Source organism: Triturus cristatus, chromosome 8, assembly GCF_964204655.1.
Source record: "Triturus cristatus chromosome 8, aTriCri1.1, whole genome shotgun sequence".
In the NCBI taxonomy this organism is placed as follows: Eukaryota; Metazoa; Chordata; class Amphibia; order Caudata; family Salamandridae; genus Triturus; species Triturus cristatus.
Genome location: NC_140591.1, coordinates 1,641,834,020 through 1,641,858,154, shown reverse-complemented (window position 1 = coordinate 1,641,858,154; position 24,135 = coordinate 1,641,834,020). Strand labels below are relative to the sequence as shown.

At 48.2% G+C, this 24,135-nt stretch overlaps 1 protein-coding gene across 1 annotated transcript in view; it reads right to left on the bottom strand.

Moving 5' to 3' along the window:
* LOC146808477 (transient receptor potential cation channel subfamily M member 2-like) overlaps positions 1 to 24,135 on the bottom strand; it is a 1,642,641-nt gene that overhangs the window by 1,331,120 nt on the left and 287,386 nt on the right. The window contains exon 9 of the mRNA XM_085623575.1: positions 566 to 757. Within this exon, the coding sequence (XP_085479701.1) occupies positions 566 to 757 (192 nt within the window). The remainder of the gene's footprint in view (positions 1 to 565; positions 758 to 24,135) is intronic.

Here is a 24,135-nt window from a genome sequence, read left to right as displayed (position 1 = left end):
CGATTTTCAGCACTCTCTTCTCCACAGTAGAACTAGAGGCCCTGGAACTCACAGGAGCCTCACCTGCAGATAGAAATCCTCGCTGGGAGGAAACAGGAGGCTGGTGGTGGAGTCTGATGTGCCTGAGACTCCTGCAGGAGGCTAGCTCTCTTCTAGCCCTTGGGTGATTGCTGTAGCAAAATTAAAAGCGTACAACCACCTCTGTACCAGGCCTCAATCTGAGTGACAGTACTAAAGCGTACAACCAGCTCTGTACCAGGCCTCATGCTGAGGGACAGTACTAAAGCGTACAACCACCTCTGTACCAGGCCTTAATCTGAGTGACAGTACTAAAGCGTACAACCACCTCTGTACCAGGCCTCACGCTGAGGGACAGTACTAAAGCGTACAACCAGCTCAGTACCAGGCCTCTCGCTGACTTGCAGAAGTAAAAGAAGCATCATCTCTGGCTATGGAGTCATTTTGAGTGATAGAACTAAGCTGCACTATCAGCCTCTTGCATGGCCGTACTTAGAGTGATGGACCTAATGTCCATCCAGCAGTAGAGAAGGAAGGGGGGGCTTACCTTCTCAGCGCATGCCTCAATCTTCTTTTCCTCAAATTTATCCGAAAAAAGACTGCAAATCTTCTCCCGGATCTCGGCAATGGAGATTTGTGAAGTGTTCATATCAGCCATCTGAGCTATTAGGTCAGCAACATGTCCCGAGCCCTCCACGATCACACATGGCGTTTTGTTGGTCAAGGAGCTGTGAATAACCTGAAATGAAGCAAAATATGGCTTTTAGGAAGTGAGGCACTGCAACGGGCACACGCTCCAAGAAACACACACAGTTTCAGCACTTACTCTACCCTGAAGCCTATTTTTACCAAACAGCAGAGGGGGGGCCCCATTTTCTCACACATCCCAGGACTTCCATGGTATTGTGGCACCAGTGCCTGGCTGCACCCGTCCGTTCCTACAGTCCCTGCTCTTCTAGGCTATGACCAGACTTCTCTTCCCATTCCTATCTAGAAACATCTACAGCAAGATCAAACCACAGAGAATGAGTCAGGTGAACTGCAGAACCCACCAGGGCTACGTGGGGTTACAACAGCCAATACTCTCCACTCACACAGCACAACATGACCCTCCTCCTACCACTGCGTGAGCCACAGGGTGACGTGCATCAGCTGAGATCATGTGCAGCAAGTAGTACAAAACGAAGAGCAGCAAGGGAGCACAGGGTTCAGGGCAGACGGGGAGCACAGGGTGCAGTGCAGCATGGGAGCACAGGGTGTAGTGCTGCAGGGGAGAAAAGGGTGCAGTGCTGCAGGGGAGCACAGGGTGCAGTGCTGCAGGAGAGCACAGGGTGCAGAGCTGCAGGGGAGCACAGGGTGCAGTGCAGCATAGGAGCACAGGGTGCAGTGCAGAATTGGAGCACGCAGGTGCAGTGCAGCAGGGGAAACCAGGCTGAAGTGTAGCAGGGGAGCACAGGGTACAGTGCAGCAGAGGAGCATAGGGAAAGGTACAGCAGTGAGAACAGGGTACGGTGCAGCAGGGGAGTCCAGGGTGCAGTGCAGCAGGGGAGCACAGGATGATGTGCAGCAAGAAATATTAAAATATGAAGTGCTACAGGGGAGCACAGGGTGCAGTGCTGCAGGGTAGCACTTGGTGTGGTGCTGCAGGGGAGCCCAGGATGCAGTGCTGCAGGGGAGCACTTTGTGCAGTACAGCATGGGAGCACAGGGTGCAGTGCAGCATGGGAGCACAGGGTGCAGTGCAGAATGGGAGCACACAGGGTGCAGTGCAGAATGGGAGCACACAGGTGCAATGCAGCAGGGGAAACCAGGCTGAACTGTAGCAGGGGAGCACAGGGTACAGTGCAGCAGAGGAGCATAGGGAAAGGTACAGCAGTGAGAACAGGGTACGGTGCAGCAGGGGAGTCCAGGGTGCAGTGCAGCAGGGGAGCACAGGATGATGTGCAGCAAGAAATATTAAAATATGAAGTGCTACAGGGGAGCACAGGGTGCAGTGCTGCAGGGTAGCACTTGGTGTGGTGCTGCAGGGGAGCCTAGGATGCAGTGCTGCAGGGGAGCCATGGTGCAGGGCAGCATGGGAGCCCAGGGTGCAGTGCAGCAGGGGAGCACAGGTTGCAGTGTAGACGGGGAGCACAGGTTGCAGTGTAGACGGGGAGCACAGGTTGCAGTGTAGAAGGGGAGCACAGGCTGAAGTGTAGCAGGGGGGCACAGTGAGCAATGGAGCAGTGCAGCCCAGGGTGCAGCACAGAAGGAGAGATTAGGGTGAAAGGCAGCAGGAGAGCTCAAGGTGAAGTGTAGCAGCGGAGCGCAGGGTGCAGTGCTGCAGGGAGCATAGGATCATGTGCAGAAAGGGGCACACAATGAAGTGCAGCAGTGTAGCCTTGGGTGCAGAGCAGGAGGAGAGCACATAATTAAGTGTAGCTCAAGATGCAGTGCAACAGTGCAGCCCAGGGTGCAGTGCAGCAAGAGAGCCCCGGGTGAAGTGCAGTAGTGAAGTGCAGCAGTGCAGCCCAAGATGCAGTGCAGCAGTGCAGCTCGCGGTGCAGCTGAGCACAGGATACTGTATAGCAAAGGGGTACAAAACGAAGTGCTGCTGGCGAGCTCAGAGTGCAGTGCAGCAGGGGATTCCATGATCATATACAGCAAGTGCTGTAAAATGAAGTGTAGCAGGGGAGCTCAGAGTGCAGTGCAGCAGCTAAGCACAGGCTCATGTGAAGCAAGAGCTACAAAAGGAAGTGCAGCAGGAGAGTTCAGTGCAGCAGAGGAGCACTGTATCATGTGCAGCAAGAGGTACAAAATGAAGTGCAGTAGAAGAGCTCAGAGTTCAGTGCAGCAGGAAAGCACAGGATCATGTGCAGCAAGCTGTACAAAATGAAGTGTAGCAGCGGAGCACATTGTCATGTGCAGCAAGTGCTACAAAATGAAGTGCTGCAGGAGAGCTCAGTGTGCAGTGCAGCAGGGGAGCACAGGATCATGTGCAGCAAGCCCTACAAGATGACGTGCAGCTGGGGAGCACAGGGTGCAGTCAAGGAGCACGGGATCATGTGCAGCAAGTGTTACAAAATGACTTGCAGCAGGGGAGCACAGGGTGCAGTCAGGGAGCACAGGATCATGAGCAGCAAGAGTTACAAATGAAAGTGACGTGCACCAGTGAAAGAGGATGACTTGCAGCAGGGAGAACAAGATGAAATGAAGCAGCAGGGGAGCACAGGGTGATGTACAGCAGAAGAGCACAGGGTGATGTGCCACAAGGAAGCACAGTTTTGTGCATTAGAAGAGCATAGGGTGATGTGCAGTAAAAGGCACACGGTAAAGCACAACAGGGGCCAGAGCATGATGTGCTCACAAGGACCATGAGGTATTGTGCCCTACTGATGCAAAAAGCACCATTGTGTGATGTGTCTGAGAGGAGCACACAGTGATGTACAGTTCAGGTGCACAGATCAGTGCACTGTAACGTAGTTCCTGGTAATATGCAGGAAGGGCCCAGGCTGGTGCATAGAGGGTGAATGTTAGACCTGGCACCTTGGCGTGAGTCTCCCTTCCACTTTTTGTTGCTGTGCCTCATGTGTTTTGCTGGTGTTGGCTGCTCAGAGCACTGTGCCACTGCCAACCAGTGCCGCAGTGCAAGTGCTCCCTGTGTAAACTGCTATATTGATTGGATCCCATGATTGGCTTATTTGGTTTACTGTCAGACCCTAGTACAGTGCACCAGGAGTGCCCAGGGCTCGTAAATCCAAATGCTGCTAGTGGGCTTGCAGCACTGGTTGTGCCACCCACAGAAGCAGCCTTGTAAAATGTGTCTAAGGTCTGCCATTGCTGAACCTGCGTGCAGTCTGGTACTGGCATGCTGACTGGGCAAGTGCACCCACTTGCCAGTCCCTAAACCTTCCCTTTACTTCATGTGAGTCACCCCATTCTTATCTATGACGATTTGACATGTTTTGCTGCTGTAAAACATTCTCTGAGTTTTTGATGTCTTACATTATGCACAAAGGGCCAGATGTACGACCGTTTTGTGCGTTCACAAACGGGATATCGGCCCGTTGTGACTGCAAAATAGGTCTGCTGTATGTACAAACCCTATTTTGCGAGTCAGTAACTTATTACTGACTCGCAAAATATGTTTTTTTAGCTCACAATTAGGAAGGGACGTGCCAAGGGCGCCCCTTCCTATTAGCGAGTCACACTTCAATGTACGATTGTTTTGTGGCCGCAAACCATCCGCAGTTTACCACCCATTCCAAATAGGTGGCAAGCAACTCACAAATGGGGAGGGGTCCCCAGGAAACCCCTTCAGCTTGTGACTTTCCCACGGACCACTGCCTACTCTTAACAAATTAAACAAAAATGTTTCTTTTTTCTTTTTTAAATGCATCCTTTTAGGGAAAAGGGCTGCATCTTTTAGGGAAATGGGCTGCATTTTTTTTTTAAACTACTTTATTTGAACAGTAATCACAGACATGGTGTTCTGCTGACCCCAGCAGGCCACCATCCCTGGGAGTGCTAGCCATTTTCAATGGGGTCACAAATTGAACCTGCCTCATGAATATTAAAGAGGCAGGCAATTTGCAGCCCCATTAGGAATCACAAACAGTGTCTGAGACACTGTTGTAAATTCCATTTTGCGAGTCACAAAATGATGCAATTTGCGAGTCGCAAAATGGAAAGGTCCTACATCTAGCCCAACGTGTGTCTGTTAAACATCATCTTCACACATTTGTATTTACCGTGCTCCTCTGAGGCATATTCCCTCCGACACAAAGGGCCCTATACAATGGGATATGAGAAAGATTAGCAAGGTTCACTGAACCAACCTTGATGCATTGCCAGGCTCAAATAATTTCTGTAAAGATCACAGTGCTTTCCCATTTGGGTCAAACCCATGAAAAAAGCAAAAGTTGTTTCAGTGAAGAAAGACACATTCACAAGAAATCTTTTGTTTGAAAATCAACCAATCGCAAAGCCACCAATTCCTTTTCTTCTTTAACCCCCTCACTAAAAACTCCCTCCATTAGGTTTTGCCATATTTGATTGCAGGTTCATAACATCCAAAAAATCACACCTAAAAAATTCTTCTTGTACAATAAGACTAGGCAAATTGCATGTATGACTAGGCAGCTACCAGGATGGACCCGGCCCACTTCTGGGACAGTCTCACTTCAGGACCCGCTGTAAACCTTCGATAGTAGTCCTCCTACTCTTCTGAGTTACTTTCTCACTTCAGGACAGGTGGTAATCCTGGTAAGTAGTCATCCCACTCTTTGCAGCCACATTCTCCCTTTGACAACGTAGTAGTCCCGGCTAGTAGTCTCCTACTGTTTTGATCCACATTATCCCTTAAGGGTCGTGGTAATCCTGGTTAGTAATCCTCCTACACTTCGTAGCCACATTCTACATTCAGGACATGTGATAATCCTGATTGGTAATCCTTCTACTATTCTGAGTCACATTTTTACTTTGGTACTCATAGTAATCCTGGCTAGTAGTTCTCCTAGTCTTCTGGGCCACATTATTCCTCCAGGAATGGTGATAATCCTGGCTAGTAGTCCTCGTACTCTTCTGAGCCGCATTTTCACGTTGTTAGTCCTAGTAATCCTGGCTAGTAGTCCTCCTATCCTTCTGAACCGTATTCTCCCATCAGGTCACATGGTAATCATGGTTAGTAGTCCTTGTGGGAGCCTGGCTTGGTATATGGTGCACACTTATCTAAGTGTACCACCCTGCACCAATCCAGGCAACCCTTATAGTGATTTTATTGGTTTTAGACAACCTTAGAAAGCTCTCTAAGTGGTAGCTGGGGAGAGCAGCCTTTAGGCTTAGTCTAGGAGGAGCGTGAAGCAGCTTGTTTCACCAGTACTAGTTAAACAGTGTAGGTTAAGTGAAAAAGAACCACACAGTGTAGTTATAATAAATACATAATATATAAACACTCACTAACATATTGCAATATCTCCTACCCAGAGATATAAACACAATACACACAATACTTTGGCAACAAGACAGCTAAGAAGCACAATAACACAGTGGTCTCCAGGGGGAGACCAAACCATGTAATAAAATAGTGGAATGCGACCCACGACCGATGCCGAGAATGGACCCAGAAGACTTAGAAGTGCTGGTGACCCAAAGATTCACCCGAAGTAAGTACCCAGGAACCCCAGGCAGGACTTGTGCAGAATGAATACAAGACTGCGTTCTCAAGGTGAGTCAATGAGAAGTCGTGATTGCAGTTTTTAAGAAAAAGGACCCTTTACAGAGGACTTGGAAGACACCCCGTGATGCATGGTTCAAAAGCCAACCCATCCGCGGATACCCAGGAGAGCAGGTAACCTGCAGCAGGGTAGCCGGGTGCATAGGTACGAAGTGACGCTGGAAACCGCCGTAGACCACAATGGAAGACTTCAATCAAAATGCTGCTGGTGAAGAGGCTGGAAGAATCCGGTGGAATCCAAGGGTGGATTCAAGAAGAGAAGTACCTGCATGCAGAGGGGACAGAGTCTATGCCACTCAGGAGTAACCAGGAGGCATGGAGGACGAGTGCCCACTGATGTCAGCTGAGGCAGGGAAGTTGACGGTAACCTTGTCTCTGTAGCTGAGAGGATCAGGCAACGCTGTGGACAACCAAGAGTCGTGTACGAGCTGTCCCACATTGGATGTCAAGAAACAGGGGGCCGATGTCTGGCGTGAGGACCAAAAAGCCTTGGCAGTGGCAACAACGTGGCAGAAGACAAAAGGTGCAAGGTTGGGACCAGTAAGTTCCAAGGGACTCACTACGAATAGGTAAGTCAGAGCAGGCCTGAGCAAGTAGGAGAGCTTACTTGAGGCAACAAAGACTCTCGGACGGACCCACGGGGCAGATGCACAGGAGTCGCAGAGGACCTCGAACAACTCATCAAGAATGCAGGCCGACAGTGCAGAGGAAATGGTGAGGACAGTGATCTTGGGAGTAGAAGTTGCTGGAGGCTAGAGCTACTTGGAGACCGAAGAACTATGGAGAAGAGAGTCACCAAGCCACGGCCACTGCAAGTCAACGAACTGTACAGGAGTACGGTCCCAGCGGCCCCGATGAGTAATACTGACTTCAGGCTTGCTGAGAAGTCAGCTTGACCCTCAAGAGAGTTGCAGAACCACCACCTGTGTTCCAGAGCCTTTCAAAGTCCGTAGGAGCCAAGCAGCAGCAGACCGATCAGCAAGGTTGCGGTGCCTGCAGATGCAGGGCAGTGATTCCTTCACTCCAAGGGAGATTCCTTCAGATGTCCTTGATGCCCACAGTCCTGGAGAGGTTCTTTGATGGAGCACAAGCACAGATGTTTGCAGACGACTGGCAGAACAGCAAGACTGGGAGCAGCAGGAGCCCTCCCGATGCAGTCTCAGTTCCCAAGAGAAGTCCAGCGAAGTCCAGAGTGCCCAGACGGTTGAAGTGAAGTGGTTCTTGATCTGAATACTGTCCCACGACAAATCTAGTGAGCCACCCTCAGCTAAGGCCTTAAGCGCTCTAGGGAAAGGGTCAGGACGAGTCAAGGGTTTCCTCCCACAGGAGGGCTGGACAGAAGGGAGGCTACTCCCATGTTCTTTGTCCAGTTTTTGGGGCAGAGTGGGATCCAAGGGCTCCCTGAACTGGCCCAAACTGGAGTATGCAAGGAGGGCACCAAATGTGCCCTTCAAAGCAGTCTGGTGGCGCTGGCAGGCACCCCCACCATAGCCCAATACACTAAATCCTGTATGGGAGGTGGTCACACATCCCTGAGACAAGAAAACTATTGCCCTGTCTTCCCCTGCTCGGGCTTGGCCCAGCAGCAGGAGGGCAGAATTGTGTCTGTGGTCAGCAGCAGCCCTAGGTTGCTGTCAGGCTCTGGAAGATCGATCCCGGGAGCACAGAGGGCCTCCCAGAGGAGCCCTACTGTGGATGGAATCATACCACCAACACCATTTACCGTGTTGGGGTATGATTCCAACATGGTTGATACCAAACATGTGTATAAAGATGGGTATGCAGTTCCTAAGGGTGAGGGGACATATAAGGTCAGCGAGTACTAGGTTCAATATGTAGGTTCAATAAGTGAATCCTATTATTCAAAGTGAGCGGGGGAGACCTCTCTTCGGAACTGGAGCCCTCACACACCCAGCAAGCTAGGTGTCATGCTTCATCATCTGGGCTTGATCCTCATCGGGCCGGCGCTGCAATGCCCGACGGGCTCCCATAAATGGGGCTCTTTGTCAGAGATCTTTTGTCCCTGCCGTTTGGTGCAGTGGGGGTGAGGGGCCCGGTAGTGTAGATGTAGTGTAAGTGAGTTAAAACAGGTCAATTATTCCTTGAATTGCCTTGCATGGCCATCCTAGAGATTTTTAACAGCTCAGTAAAAACGGGCACCATTCTGGTTGAGTGGAAGGCGGCTTGTGTAGGTCCTATTTTTAAAAACCTACCCTGGACCAAACGGTTCTGGCTAATTACTGCCCCATATTTTTGCTCCCTCTTCTGAAAGTCTAATGAACAACCAACCAGTAGCCTATTTAGAGTCAAATCGAATTCTGGATTCTTCGCAATCTGGCTTACGACCAGGCCACAACATTGAAACTGCGCTCTTGGCAGTGGCGGATTCCCTGCGTCTTGGGCTGGTTAGCCATCTCAGATTGGATGACTGAGAACTATCTCCAACTGAATGCAGACAAGATGCTGTTTTGTAAGGCTTCCTCCATGTGGATGAATGAATGATGGCCTTACCAACTGGGGGCTACCCCTGTGCCCAAACAATCGGTGAAGCATCTTGGTATGGAATTGGACCAAGCTCTAATGATGAAAGAACACATTTTGGCCACCATTGGAGTATGTTATCATAACATGAGCATTCTGTGCAGAATATTTCCCTATCTTCCAACTTCTTCCAGAAGAACTCAAGTTCAAGCCTTAGTAATAAGTAGGATAAACTATGGCAATGTCCTTTTGGTGGCTGCTAATGAGACCCTAGTTGCCAAACTTCATGTAGTACAGAATTCTGCAGCCAGGCTTATTCTCAATTGTACTTTGGGTACTTCCTCTGCCCCGCTGATGAAAGAACTGCACAGGCTACCAGTGAAAACAAGCTTTGGAAATGCTATAGGTCTCGCATTTGCTTGAATTAGAGCTATTGGCGTTGTAAATGACAATGTCTTTTACCCATGTGCTATGGAGAGTATGTATGTGGTGTGTAGTGGAATCACGTGGGTTGGATTTGAACTGTTAGTTGTGGAATCGTGTGGTGTGAAGTGGATTTGTATAGTGGAATTATGTGGCATGGTGTGCAGTGGAAATATGTGGATAGTAATGATGTGGTATTGAGTATACTGGAATTATGTGGCATGGGATTGTGTGCTATGGAGTGTAATTATGTGGAATGACATTTTGTGTTGTGGAGTGGTATGTAGTGGAGTGTAATTATGTGGTGTGCCGTTGAATTTTGTGGCATGATGTGGAAATCTGTAGTGTGGATTGGATGTGGGGCAGCCAGATGACAACAGAGAGCAGGAGGGGTTGGGGCAGCAAGCTGACAACGGAGGGTGGGGGGCAGCAAAATGATAGTGGAGGATGGTGGGGAAGCAAGATTGGCAAGTGGCTGAGAGGAAACAAGAACGGCAGCTGAGGGTGTGTGAGAAAGAAAAGCTGAGATGTGAGAAGGAGACAGCAGGAACACATACACTCTCATAGAGGGCTTAAACAAAAAAATAAGATGCAGTGCCTGAAAAATAATAATAACTTTATTGCATGATTTAAAAAAACCTTTGCAAAGCACAAAAGATAAAAATATGACACTTATTGAATTCAATAAAAAGAACCCCGGTTTCTGTTGTTAAAAGCACCCGGCTTCCCACTTGTCAGAGCTGTCTTGTAGGTGCTCTGCCCACAAAACCTGTGTTGATCCCTTGGGAGCATTTGTGATCCTGATTGAGGTAGCTTTTAAGTCCCAGAAGGAACCAGCCTATGCGCAAATCCCCTTCTGTTCGAAGTTTTATTTTGGTGTTTTCAACAGTTTTTCGTGTGTCTGGCTGCCCCGCAAAGAAAGTTGTCCAGCTATAGCGGATGTCCAGGAGTATGCGTCTCTGGCCAAGGTAGCGATCGACAGATCCCTTCCTCTAGTTTTTTTGCTGCGCGGTCCATGAACCTCACCAGTGCACAGTTTAGATTAGTATCCGGGGATCAAAACAGGCCAATACTGCAGCTCTGCATGATCTGACCTCCTTATTGTTCCAGCCCCTCCGTAGAAGAGTCCTTCTTTCCTTCAAGAGGCTAGGACACAGGCACAGAACATGGATTAAGTCTTCCTTATGATGGCCACAAAGCCGAGATGATTCCGGGCATGATCTCTTTTCCATTTGGGAAGATGGCAAGACAAGTGGATCACACCCATTCTTCGTTTTAGAAAGCAGAGTTTGGTGAGTGTGCTGAGTGGGAATGTTAAATAACTCTGAGGTGTCAGCTGATCATATGACTTGAGGGTCATCCAACCGTGGCTTTTTGGTGCAAGAGTTGCCCTGTCTTCCGTTGAGGAGAGCTTTTTTACACTTATTTTTGCTAGCCTTTTGAACACATTTTGGCTAATGTGTAGGTCCCAGACTTTGCTCAGGCTTAGGGTTTTTAGCTCACTTGACAAGTAGCCGTGCCCCGCTAGCCATCATTTTGTGTTCAGGTTGGACCATAAATGTTGCGCTAGGCTGCCCTACTCTGACGTCCTCAGCTTGTAGCAGCTCATTAGAAGAGTCATCATTCTGCCCAATAATTGTTTGCAGATGCCCAATTCCAGCCTGATTTGTGCCGGTGACATGTATGATGGTAGCTGGAAGACCGTTCTAAATTTTTTTAAAATGGTTTTGTCTAATTGGCCGCTCTCCAGTCCTTTTAGCGCCTCGCTTCTATATGTTAAAGTTGGGATGACTTTTGCCTGGGCCACCTGAAGTGTTGGAGCGAAAGTCGGGCCGAATAATTTCTTATGGATAGAGCTTAGTGCGAATGCTAGTGCTGTTCCTTTCTTTTTTTGCTCTCCGTAATGGCTATTATATCTTCCGTTGTTGTTGAAGTGGACTCCTAAGTACTTGTGGCAATTGGTTTGTATAATACTTTCCGAATTTAAAACCCATGACAGCTTCTTAGGCCTTCCCGGATGAACCGCCAGGATTTTAGTTTTCTTATTATTTATCTGAAGCTCGTTCTTGTTTGAATATGTGGCGGTTGCATCCATAAGCCTTTGTAGACCTATCTTTGTGTGGCTTAGGAGGACCACGTCGTCGGCATACAATAGATTTGACAGATGGAGGCTGCCTAATTTGGGAGCATGAGATCTGACTGTGTTTAGGGCTTCCGGGAGATTTTATTTATTTATTTAGGAGCTTATAAAACGCGCTTATACCCAAGGGCGTCCTGGCGCTACATACTGACTCCCGTGAGAAAATGGGGGATCTAATCCATAAATAGCCAAGTCTTAAGCCCGTTTCTAAAAGAGAGAAGCTCCGAGGCATTCCTGAGATGCGTCGGCAGGCTATTCCAGGCTTTTGCTGCACAGAAGGAGAAACTGTTTCCTCCACACCTGGCCTTTTTTATTAGTGGAACAGCAACTAGTCTGCCTTCAGCCGAGCGAAGCGCTCTTCCCGGCACATACCACTTAAAACACCTACTCAAAAACTCTGGGCCACTGCCCTTCAGAGCTATGAAGACAATGCACAGGGCTTTAAATTGTGCACGTCTTGTAACAGGCAGCCAGTGGAGTTGCCTGAGACCCTCTCGTACTGAGGCAAACCTGGGGATCCCAGTCAGCAGTCTTGCCACCAAATTTTGAACCAGCTGCACTCTGTACCCGTGTTTGTTTTTCAAATTCAGGTACAGACTGTTTTAGTAGTCCAAGCGCAACAAAATGAGGGCTGAGACTGCTGTCCTGAATCCATCGACTGGAAGAAATGTTTTTATTTTCCTTAATATCCTAAGGATATGGAAGCAGGACGACACCACTCCAGATCCGATAAAAATAAATTAAAAAGTGTAGGGGCCAAGACGCATCTTTGTTTGAGGCCTTGAATTGTCAAAACTGGTTGTGACAGTCTGGAGCCATCACCAATCTTAATCCTGACCCATGTGTCCTGATGCAGTAGCTGCACGGCCCTTAGTAATCCGTTTGGAATGTTCAATGAGGAGAGCTTCTGCCATAACTTAGACATGTTGACATTGTCAAACGCCGATTTATAATCTATAAATCCCATGTAAAACGGTCTGGTGCTAGTCTCTGCCTGTTCAATCAAACAAGTAAGAGCCATAAGATTGACTGTAGTGCCGGTGTCGCTTGTAAATTCAGTTTGGTTTGGAGGGATTACTGAGCGTGCCTCGGCCCGTACCCGAAGTGAATTGAGCAGTATCCCTGCAAAGTACTTCGCTTCATTATCGATTAGGGAGACTAACCGATAGTTTCCTGGAGATTTTTTGTCTCCTCCTTTGAAGATTGGAACGAGAATTGATCCTTGTCAGGAGGGTGGAATGATGTTCCTTTCTGAAATGGAAGTAAAAAGTGGAGCTAGCTTAGAAGCCCAGAAGGCCGGATCCTCCTTAAACAAGGGTGGAGGAATGCCTCCTGGTCCTGGGGCCCATCTTTCCGGCCCTTTGTGATCTGCTTTTCAATTTGGTCCTCTGGGACTGTGCTGTGCTCAATGCTGTTGACTTGGTTGTATCTGTCTATTTGCTTTTCGGTTATAGGCGCTTTGTGGGAATGCTCTTCCGTACTTAGCGGTTTGCGACAGCGCTCTGGAGGCAAGTTCACCTCTGTCGAAGCATTGTTGCCCTCAATACCAGTAACCGGATTAAGGGTATAGTCTTGTCGATCGTTAAAATGACTGTACAGAAAGAAATACCACTCGCACTCCAGTATGTTTGATGAGGCAACTTTGGGGACACATCCCCAAGACTACTTATGGTGCGCCAGAACCTCGCAGAGTTGTTTGATCTTATGTCATGGCACAGTTTAGCCCAAAAGGAGTTCCAATGAGCCCTTCGATGTTCCCTTTTTACAGCCTTTAAGTGACTTCGGGCATCTCTCAGTTTAGTTATTATTGATGGGTCCATTGGCTTTATTTTTAGTTCCTGCCATAGCTGGTTCATGCTGCATTTCGCCGATCGTATCACAGGATCCCAGGCGGTCGACTGTTGGGTCCCAATCGCTTTTGCATGCTTTATCGGTTTTGCGTGTCTGGCTGTCAAATTCCTTGCGAAACTTCAATCATGTGTTTTGCCTCCATTGCTACGTGCTGGAGGTTATTGACCAGGCACTTGATACGTTTTAAATTAATCGTAACGCTTTTGAAAGCTTGTGCCCCTGCCTTAGCATGTTGCACCAGCCTGGTGCTAAGCAATATTTCTTGAGGGCTGTGGTCGCTTTCTAATCTATTGCCAAACCTGAAGCCGGAGACTTGATTCAAGAGGGAAAGGCTGACAAAAGAGTAGTCAATTAAGGATGCACCAGTTTTTTATAAGAATGAGAGGCCAAGCGGCTTGTCGGGAAAGAAACGCCCATTAAGGGCTCTAAGGCCGAGATGTTCTAGGTTGCCTTGTAGGGTGCGGCCCTTCAGGTCCTCCTTGCACCATCCGGGATGATCCTGCGGTGGTATGGTCCTAACGCTTTCTTGTGATTTGGTTACCTCTTTTTTTGTAAGTCGGACATCAGCCACTTGTTAAAGTCTCCAGATAGTATGATGTCTGCATTCGAGAATCCAGATCTCATTTTTAGCACTGTCGCTATCACCTCGTCCGAAAGGGTTTGCCTAGATGCTGAGTTAGGTCGAATGTACACATTCAATAAAATTATGGTCGTGGGCTGACCTTTGTGGGTTCTGAGAGAGATTCCCACAGACTGGAGAGACTGGGAGAAGCTTACGAGAACCCATGAGGTGATTGCGCTATATGCTGATATGTAGATGGCTAGACCTCCGCTGCCTCGTCCCAAGGATTTCATTTTCATTGCTGGAGTGTGGTGAGTTTTAAACCCTTCCAAATGCAGTGTCTCCACAAGCCATGTCTCTTGTAATAAAATGATCTCAAATGACCGTAAGTAGGAGATCGTGGCATCGTCCCCCAGTTTGTTTGATAGCCCGTTTATGTTCCAGGAACAGATCCTTAGTGGGCAGACTCCTTGAACCTTTTGGCTGTTGTTTTGTCAGCGTAGCAGCCGGGTTGAGTTTAATGACCCAGCCAACCATGACCATGTGCAGGCCTGTTCCAGTCCCCTGTTTAGTGTGTGCAGGCCCTCTCTTGCTTTTTTTTCTATTGAGTTGGAGTAGGGGGTTTAACCCTGGGCACTGTTCAGGGCAGAGTAGACCATTTTTGGTCCTGCACATGTGGGTAGCCTGGTTCCCTGCCAGGGAGTATGGAGATGCCCCACTGCTTGAAGGTTTCCATGTGCCTTAAGATTTTGTTCATTGCCTCTGCCGAGTGCCAGGTGACCTTAGTAGCTTCGTTTGTTTGACCCTGGCCTGGTGCAATAAATTCTATCGAAGTGATGTCTTGTGATGTTACTTCATTTGACAGGCCTATGGCTTCTATCAATTTCATGATGTTCCCACGGTTCAGTGCTTAATTTGTGTCGGTGCTTTCCGGTGCTTAGCATCGGCACCTAATTATCAGGGCCGGGACTACACACTCAGGTGTTGCAGGGATTCTGCTTATGCACAGAACTATGCGCAGAAAACCAGGACCTCAGAGAATTGTGGTGTACCAAAAACTCCCCTCAGAACCAAGAACCCCTTATCCGACTAGCTTAGTGTCCCATTCGTTATCCGATATTTAGCTCGGCGGTCCCAATGTATAGACAACCCAGAACAAGCGACTTTGTATATTCTCAGGAATGGTGGGAATCGGAAATACCTGTTCGTATGATTATATCAGTCCACAACAGAATAACAAAGACACGGTAAAGTTTAAAGAGTTTATTTTATAAACCTCGCGTCCTAAGATGCAGTAACTTGGCTAACATAAGCAGACAAATGATCAAGATCAGAACCATCAGCATTGTTACAATACCATACAGAATGAAAGGAGCAATCATAATAAAATGACAGTGAAATCAGACACCCTCCTTTCTCTAGTAAACTAATAGGTTATTATTAGACTAATAGAAGGTCTCTAGGCTTGAATGGGGGACCCCATACCGTATAGATCAGCTTAGTGGAATCACATCACAGGATCAGCTAGGCTCTCTCCTGCAACAGCTCTTGTCCTCGAATGAATCTAAAAACATGCTGCTCTGCAATATTAAAGCACTCGTCTTTCAGGTATCTGCAGCTGCGTGCATGTTATGGCTAAAAGGTGGTACGATCAACCTGCACACAACAACATGCACCGTCTAGTGACCCAGACTTGTTCTTTACACGATGTACAGACCAAGGTCACTGCTCACTGTTAAGGATGTTAAACAACAGACAGTTCTCATGTGAAGCAAAGTCGAGTCAGCATTTCTCAAGCAATAACATGTGACAACAGTGTCGCGTGCAAAAAGCAGCAGAAGCGGCAAGAAGGCTTTCTAACAGCTGACGCGGTTGTGCTAACTTAGCATTGTACATAGGGAGTGGTTAACCCATGCTACACAGGTGCACGCAATTATTTATACAAGTAACTTACTTGCTTCGCTAATGCTACGGGACACTTGGCAGTGGTAAAACTCAAGTGTTTAACTTCCCGTCGGACTACGGACTCCGGAGACACTGTGTGCAGACTGTATGACACACTTCACTGACTTAATCACTTCATTTTGCGGCTCGATTGTTGATGCGGAGCCGCGGACACTGTTGGGCAGGCTTTTTGGTTCTCGCTTCTCGGGGGTTGGGGGCGCGGGGCGGGGGCTGTACGCAGTAGCGTGCGCACTGCGCAGATGTTCTCAAATTGTGCTTTGATTGCGCACGCCACGCATTCAGTGCCACGCCCCAGCATAGCGCTGCCGCTGCCGCACCTAGTCTTCGTGTTGGTCAACTTCTTCGCCGTTCACAAAAACTTCACACTCACAATTAATACCCGTCCGGACGACGTTGTGAGCCAGTTAGCCAGGGTCTGGCAATAGCGGCTGCACCAGGTGAGAGTGAGAGTGAGAAGACAGGGCCTCCTAGTCCTAGCAGGCCTAAGCCCTGTGAAAGAGACAGTTAATAAAGCTGCGCAGCAGCCGGCAGTGCAAATTTGCATAGAGACTAGAGAGAGAGTCCTAGTCTAGACTAGTCCCCTCACGAGTGCCACGGCCACCCACGTCCCACTCACTCAAGTTACTGATTCCCGGCCACTGTCTCCGGCGCCCGGCTGTCCCATTCCCATCATCCTGTCTACTCCGAGTCCCAGCCGGTTTGCGAATAGGGTGACCAACAGGCCCGGTCCCAAACAGGAGCCTTGGCCCTCGCAGTGAGGGATTGAAGACAGGCGCGCAAAGCACAGGTCGTGTGTGTCTGCCCGGGCCGAGATAGCTTCTAAGGAGTGCACACACATTCAGTTTTAGATTATCGCAGCCGCACCCGAGTACTTCACAGGTCTTTAAAAGACCATTTACATGTTAACGAGTCTTTGTTTATTGTTTCACCCCTTCATCTCCACATGGCAAAGGCCACAATGTCCTGCTGCGAGGATATTTATTTTTCTATGGAGCGCAGCAGAAAAGAAGTTTGTTTATTCCTATTCACCTTTCCTGACCCCTGCAGCTGCTTATCACATCAGGCTGCGACACTAAGTTTGACTAATGGAGTAGGTAAGATAATGTGTTACTAGTTGTTTTTCTTTTTAAAAGCTACGCAGGCCCAGCAGGACACATACTTTGTGTGTGCTTCATTTAGAAAGTTTTTAGCATTATCATGGCCGATGCAGGACAACAATAAGACAATACAAAATGCCCAGATAACGCTGGTGATAAATGATCCTGCTGGAGAGCAATCATTTGTCTGTTAGTAGTTTTTAAATGCAGATAAACTGTATTTTATGTGGAAGCTCAGTGGGTTACTGCCTTTGTCACAGAGATCCTTGTGTTACATGCAGTTCAGAAGGTACAATCCTAACATAGGACAGTGACCAATGAACGGTCACCAAAGAGCTGCATACAAAGTTTAAACATGAATGGTATAGTTAGAACTTCGCTTTCTTTTTTTGTGATATAGTGAGAACTTCCCCAGTCTTTCATTATTCTAATGTTTCCAAAATGAGTATGTTTGGGCAGATATACATTTTTATCAGTAAAGCTGACCCCCATTGAATACTCCTTAAATCCTAAGGTTGTGTTTCTCCAGCCCAAACCCTCGTAAAATTTCTGTCCCACAGGTATGGATGACACGTGATTCATACACCTTGTAATCCTCATTGGCTTATGTGACATTCCCTGTAGACTGATTTACATACTTGTATGATTCATTGTCTCCTGTATAATGTGTGAGTGGTGTAAAGTACTGACACACACTACACTGAAATGAGTAGCGCAATACAACAAATGAAATGCATATGAGAGAGGGGCTACGTAAAGATGAGGGGCACTGTTGGAGGATGGCAGTGAGGGAATCTGAGGAAGAGGTCAATAGGGGGAGACCATGGAGTGATGAGGGGCACTGTTGGAAGGTGGTAGTAAAGGTTATTTACGGAGAGAGAGGTTATTGGTGCGGCGTCAAAAAAGACTTTCGCATCAGCGCTGAAGCCGGCCCTGTCATGGCCTTTCTGTTTTTGTTTATTTAATTAGCAGTCGGGGTCATAAGGGCTACTGTGGAACATACTTTGAAGTGCGTGCTAATTATATTTACCACTATATTCAATGTTTTAAGTTTGAAGGTGATTTTACTAATGTTTTTACCGGGATAAACAAGCCTGTAAGGGAGTGCGTTGCAGAGTCCAGGGTCAGGTGGAGGTAGTAATGAAGAGGGATTCTCCTTGAAGGCTCGCACAGAGGGAGCCCGAGAAGTGTCACTTGCCTCTTTTCAATGCATTAGTGATTTTATCTAATTTATTTCAAAATTGTGCTTTAAATGCACTTTTGATTTAATCTTTTTGAAAATGTTCACAGGGCAGGGGAACCTCCTATCTAAACCTTACTATGAGGAAGGCAGGCTCCCTTGCTGAAATTCATCTGACTTTTCGCAGTGCCCGTTGAGGATGTGGGTGGAGCTAATAGCGGAAGTGGGTGAAGCCATTGGAGGAAGTGGGTGGAGCCAAAGAAAAAGTAGGTGTGACCTCCGACAAAGATTTGAGCACCTGCACTTCTAATTTCACAAATTAAGCACTGCCACGGTTTAGTATGTCGCAGCTGCCTTTGGACTTGTACTTAGGATATAAAAGTGTGAAAGTTTAGTTCCTTGAGATGCCCCAGTGTCCTTTGTGCTTCCATATTTAGTTGCGGTATTGACGACCTCTGGGTCACCGTTCATGAGGTTACTTTGTCTAAGTTCCCAGTACGAGGGTTCCTTCCCAGAGAGGACCTCAGGAGGCCCGGGTAATGGTTCTGGCCCTAGCGTACAGTGCATAAAGACAGTTCCTGCTGAGGGTCCAAGGGTTGCCTCCTTCTTTGCTTTATGCACTGGTGTAGGAGTCGACCTATTCAATGCTCTAGGGCTCTTAAGAGTTGCACCACGGCCAATTAGCGCCTCGCCTCCTTTGCCCTGAATAGGTGAAGTGAAATTGCCCAGATGATCTTTATGCAAGCTACTGGCTTGGGCCTGATTAGGTGATTTGGTGCTGCCTGGCAGCTCTAGAAACCTGGTGCCCCCTAGGCCCTCTGCCCTTGGCAAAGACATGGGGTCTGGGAGCGCCAATTGGATGTTAGCAGTTGGCCCTATTTTCCCCCTTTTTCCCATGGGCTCAGGGTCTACCCCGGCAGCAGCCTTTTCCTTATTAAGGGATGAAGAGCCAATCTGGTGGTGTTTGGTGTTGCCAGATGAGGTTGTTGGGTTCTCTGATTCCTTAGCTACCTCATCTGTTCTTATTGGGTCGTTATGCCCGGTTGAGGCTGCTCGTCTATAGGCGTTGAACAGTGGGTAAAGACTCAGGTCTTGCTTAATCCGGCGAATCTTATCACGGCCTTTTCGCTTTCTTTGTCTTTTCCCCTTACAGTTGAGATCTTCCATGTCCTGATCTAATTGAGATGGTGAGATGGGCTCTGCTTTGCCCGCAGCTGAGGATTTTTGTTGGTCGATTGTTATGCTACTTGTGGCAGATGTTTCTGGGGATGATGACGTGACCCTGGCTTCGAACCCCCCATGCCCCTGAGTTTACCGCATCCTTGACTTTGTTGGCGGGGCTTGTGGCACCAACTCTTTTACTTGGGGGGAGAGGCTTTACATTTGTAATTTCTTTTAAGTCCACCACCAATTTTGCCATCATCTCTGGGAGCGTACTTAGTTTCTCAATTATTGGTGAACAGTCGCATCCTTGTCACGGGGATTTGGCATCCGCTTGGGCCCGTCTAATCAGGTTATTTAGATTTGTGATTTTGTCGTCTATGTTAGCGACGTACACCGCCAGTGTGTTCAAAAGGCTGATTTGTATGTCCATTTTATTGGCTTGATATGTCATGGCATCAGCTGACCTTTGTGAAATGTCCAAAGCTGTAACCCTTGTCGTCTCTTGTTTGAATTCCTCCTCCTTCCTCTCATTTGGGACCGGTGAGGGCGTGGGATGGTGGGAGCGTCTCTGCCATATGATGAAAGCATGTTTTCCCATTCTTTTGATTGTAAGAAGGAGAGGTCTCTCTCCACTGCGCAAGCATCCTCCTCACATGGCAAAGGCATATTCCAGCCCTGCCCCTGGTGTGAACACTGGGCAAGCTCTCTTCCACCGTCCCCCAATGTGGTGAATGCACTTGCGATAGGTGTGGTGTGTTTTCAGAAGTGTCCGCTCCCCCTTCTGTCGTATCGTTGGTGTTGCCCTGTGTGCCGAGCTTTGTTGGTAAATTGGTGAGCTTGGATGTGAGGTCTGAGCTGGCATGGGGCGTGGCTGTGGTATTGGCTGCGAAGTTGCTCAATGTCTCTAGGTGAGTTAATGTGGTCATGGTTTGAATGCACCCTGCAGCCGAGGCAGGAGGTGGGACCTCTAGACTGCTCAACGTGGTTATATTAGGGTCTCCTCCCCCCTGGGATATTTCTAGCTCATCAAACTTGCTGGTGTCTGTGGCTGCATTGTTTTGCAGCTTGCCGAGCTCTATGTTGTAACCTGAGCTGCCCTCGCAAATGGTCACTGTGGGGCTCAAAGGAACAGGTAATTCCTTGATTCTCGTATTGCTGGAGAAGACGGCTGACTCTGAGCATTTCAGAACGGCAAATGTTGATGTTATTTTTGGTTGAGTGCCAGATGATTTATGACCAACGGAACCAGCTTCCTGCGAGAGCGGATGGAAGGTGCTGACCGTAGTGCTTCCAGATGCGCTTGGCGACAGGTCGAGTATCCGGGAGAGCCGGGAGAGCCGGGGGGGGGCTAACAGCTGGGTGCCTCAATCATTGGACATCACGAAGACCCGGCTCAGACTTCAGCTGCCTCAACAACTAATCACGCAGCTAGTCTTGCACGATTTTCCAAATGCTCCAAATGCTCCAAGTTCAATGCGCAAAGCACATACGTGCACATACATGCTGATACGATGAAAATTAGATACTTGTTGCGTTGGTCCCTTAGCCTGCCGCTTTGGCCTGCCGCTGCTGTCGCCTCTACTGCTGGTTGCAATCGGCTAATGCGTGGATGGGTGGACGTGAGTGTTCCTTCCCGCCGCTGGGGGAACCTGTGTTGTGCTGTCAGCCGCTATCAGCAGGATAAAAGGAAAGCCTGTCGCAATTCATGTGAAAGAAAGCTGTCATTTGATCGAAGCAACTCAACCTGTCCTGGCTGTGAAATATCAGCTGCAGCACTGGAAATCACGTGCCATCTTCATCTGCATTATCTACTTGGAAAAGAGGTGCATTTGGCGTTGGGGTCATCTGCATGGAGAAGCTGGTAGTTTACAGTATTTTTAAGCCTGACTACAAAAGGAATCTCGGGTTCGCTGGATAGCCTTCACTGCTTTGGCTGTCAGAATGAAGAATTTATGGAATGCCTGTCATGCAGCACCCTTTGGATGTTAGGTGAAACAGAAGAAAGCCCACTTCCGAAATATTGCAGGCTTTGCTGAGAGTTTGTGCATAGTTAACAGAAACTATTTTCCAATATTCACCCAGGACCCTCGAAAGGTGGTTAAACTGAGTGGGTAAAAAGGATGGAACAAAAACTTGGTGCACTGAATCATTTTATCAACAATGGACAGCACACTAAGGTGTACACGCATGTAAGATAGTAAACAGGGAACAGTGAATATAGGGGTAGTTTCGCATGCACGGTTTGCTATGAATACATTACCCCCTCATGGGTCCTTACAACGTGAGGCAGTGCTGCCTCCACCCAGCCAATCACAACGCCAGTATTCAAAAACATACATAAGCCCCTCCCACCTACCGCCATGCCTGTTTTTTAGGTCTCGGCTAGCGATGGCTGCGCTTGCGCAGTCTCGCTCGCGAGATTTAATGACTTTGAGAAGAGGGGCTTGCACCCGCCCCTCTTCTCTCCTGTTCTCCATTGGCTGGCCTCTTAAATGCTGGCCAGCCACTGGAGAAGAGGTCCAGTCACTCCGATTATGCCCCGTCCTTTTCGGATCGGGGGGCGTGTTTTTTGCGAGAAGTCTCAGGGAGGAGACAACAGCAAAACACGCCCCCAAATCCGAAAAGGACGCTCCCTTTCTCCGAGGCATTTTTTGCTGTGCCTCGGAGAAAGGCGGTGGTGTTCCGGCGTTGCTCCCTCACCTGATCTCCTTGTTTTCTCCCTCTTTACAGACTGCGATGAAAAAACATCCCGGCCCCTCCACGTGCCTCATCCCTCTGCTGCTGAGATTACCGAACGCTGCGCGCGCTGCCGATCCAGAATCGTTTATTTCCAGCGGTATCCATTTCCCCTGGTCTCGCTCTCCTCGTTTTATCTGTATCCATTATTAATGCCTTGTTTATAGACTGCTTATGACGCCGCTGATAACGACGAATTATTTTGCTAATTTCTTGCAGCCTGCCTCCCAAAAAAACTATGAATTTGACAACTGGCACAGCAGCATGCATCTGTGGTTGTCTAACCCACTTTCAGTCATTATTGTACAAAGTTTGCCCTCGAATTCTGAATTAGAACTTTCCGAGATAGAGTTCTTCGTGTTTTCCTAAAACGAAGGTAGTAGTCCAGTTACGACATTTCACATCCCGTTCTAATATGGCGACCGTCCTCTTTAAAAATGGAGGTTAGTGTGGGTCGATTGTAGTTCAGTGACCCGTTCGAAGATGGCGGCTATAGTCTGCTTGGACTTGGCCACTTGCTCTTTGGTCCCCGCCCCTTCCCCTCGTTCCATATAACTGTTGCTTCTTCTGTCCCATATTTACTGTCTTGTTTTGTTTTTCACCCCCTTTTCTTTCCAGCTAGCAGGCTCTAATTTCGTTTTGAGGCAGAGCTCATCGTCCGGGAGACAGGTTTGCTTTATGGCGCTAGATGGGGATGAATAGCTTGTTGTACGGCTGGTGAAAGCCGTGTTAGATTTTAAGGACAAGGAGGGGGAGACCACCAGTGGCCTTGGATATTCGAAACCCTTTTTCCGAACATAATCATTTTGTCGCTATCCTACACGGTGAGGTATTTGTGCGTTGTATTTTAGAAGGCTTCTCTTTAGGATTGTGTTTTGTTGTTGTTGTGCCAGCTGAGTCATCATGTCGGCCCTGACGCCTCAAAGTGACATGCCAACCCCCACGACAGACAAGATCACGCAGGCTGCAATGGAGACCATCTATCTGTGCAAATTCCGAGTGTCCATGGACGGGGAGTGGCTCTGTCTCCGCGAGCTGGACGACATCTCGCTCACTCCGGACCCCGAGCCTACCCACGAAGGTATGGTGGAAATGTCAACCATGGCTGCCCCCCTTCTCTCTGTCCCCCTCTGCCCCTCCCCCCACCTGCTGCAGCATCTCCCATTGGCATCCGTGGCGTCGCTGCCACCTCTTGCAGTCACATTAAACTCTTTAAATGGCATTGCAATTCACTGCTATGATTTGTGTTGCGGCCACTCTTTGCAACGTTGCTTTCCAGCCTTTCTCTGCATATTGTTTGCCTTCCTGTAGTGCTCTGAATCGCCTCATTCGTTACCAGGGGTGGCGGGCGCGTGCTCGTTTGATAGCAGAGAGATGTGTGGCAGTGTTAGCTTTCCTATGCACTTGAAGTAAAAACACAAAGAACCTGTAAGGTTTTATTGCCATTTCTGCAAGCAGTGCGCCCGAGTCCAGTGCCGAAACACAGCCATTGTATTGACCCCCCAACCCCCGTGCCAGACAGCTAAAACTATTTTTGACAGGCTTCATAATGTTCGAACATAACTAAACAGAATTTAAAAACGGATGTAAACCATGACTAGATTGGTGACTGCTGATGAAGGAGTCGGCGTGTAAACACTGCAGCGTGCCGCTCTTCTTTCCGTGCTGCCGTGGCGGGATTGGCGTGCATCCTTGGAGCTTGCTTGAAGACATTTATATTTTTAGAGCCTGGAAGCAACCTTTATCTCGTTTGTTCCTCGTGACTGATGCCGAATGTATTGTACACGTCAAAAACTCACTGCTTATTATTTTGCTCTAAATGGATGCATTATTTCATTAGTGACTATTCCCTGGTGATGCAAAGTAGAACTGATTTTAAAATAATTCCTGCTTAAAACTACCCCTTCGACGCCCGAGATCAGGCGCTGCCTCTAGCCGGACATAAGAGCGCGTCGCCGCCCGACAGCCAGCCCTTGTGCACAGTGAAGGGCAGGGCATGAATTAGCATGACTCTCTGCCTGTCAGTTGCTTGTAGTTCATTCCTTTCCTAGCTTTCCAAGGTGCATTGTTTTAGAAGTGGTTGACAATGTGCCTCATAAAATTCTTTTTTTTCAACTCTTTGAAGTTGTAGCATTGTACTTTCTTACAGTCTGCTTTCAAGTACCATTCATCTGTTCAATATCCAAATGTTTTACCACCACCTTGTGCGTGCCTTTGAGCAAATGACATACACAGTTACTCTTGGTTTCCCCCATGCTAGTTATTATTTGGGTATGTTTGAGAAGCTTGAAGCCTATCCAATCTT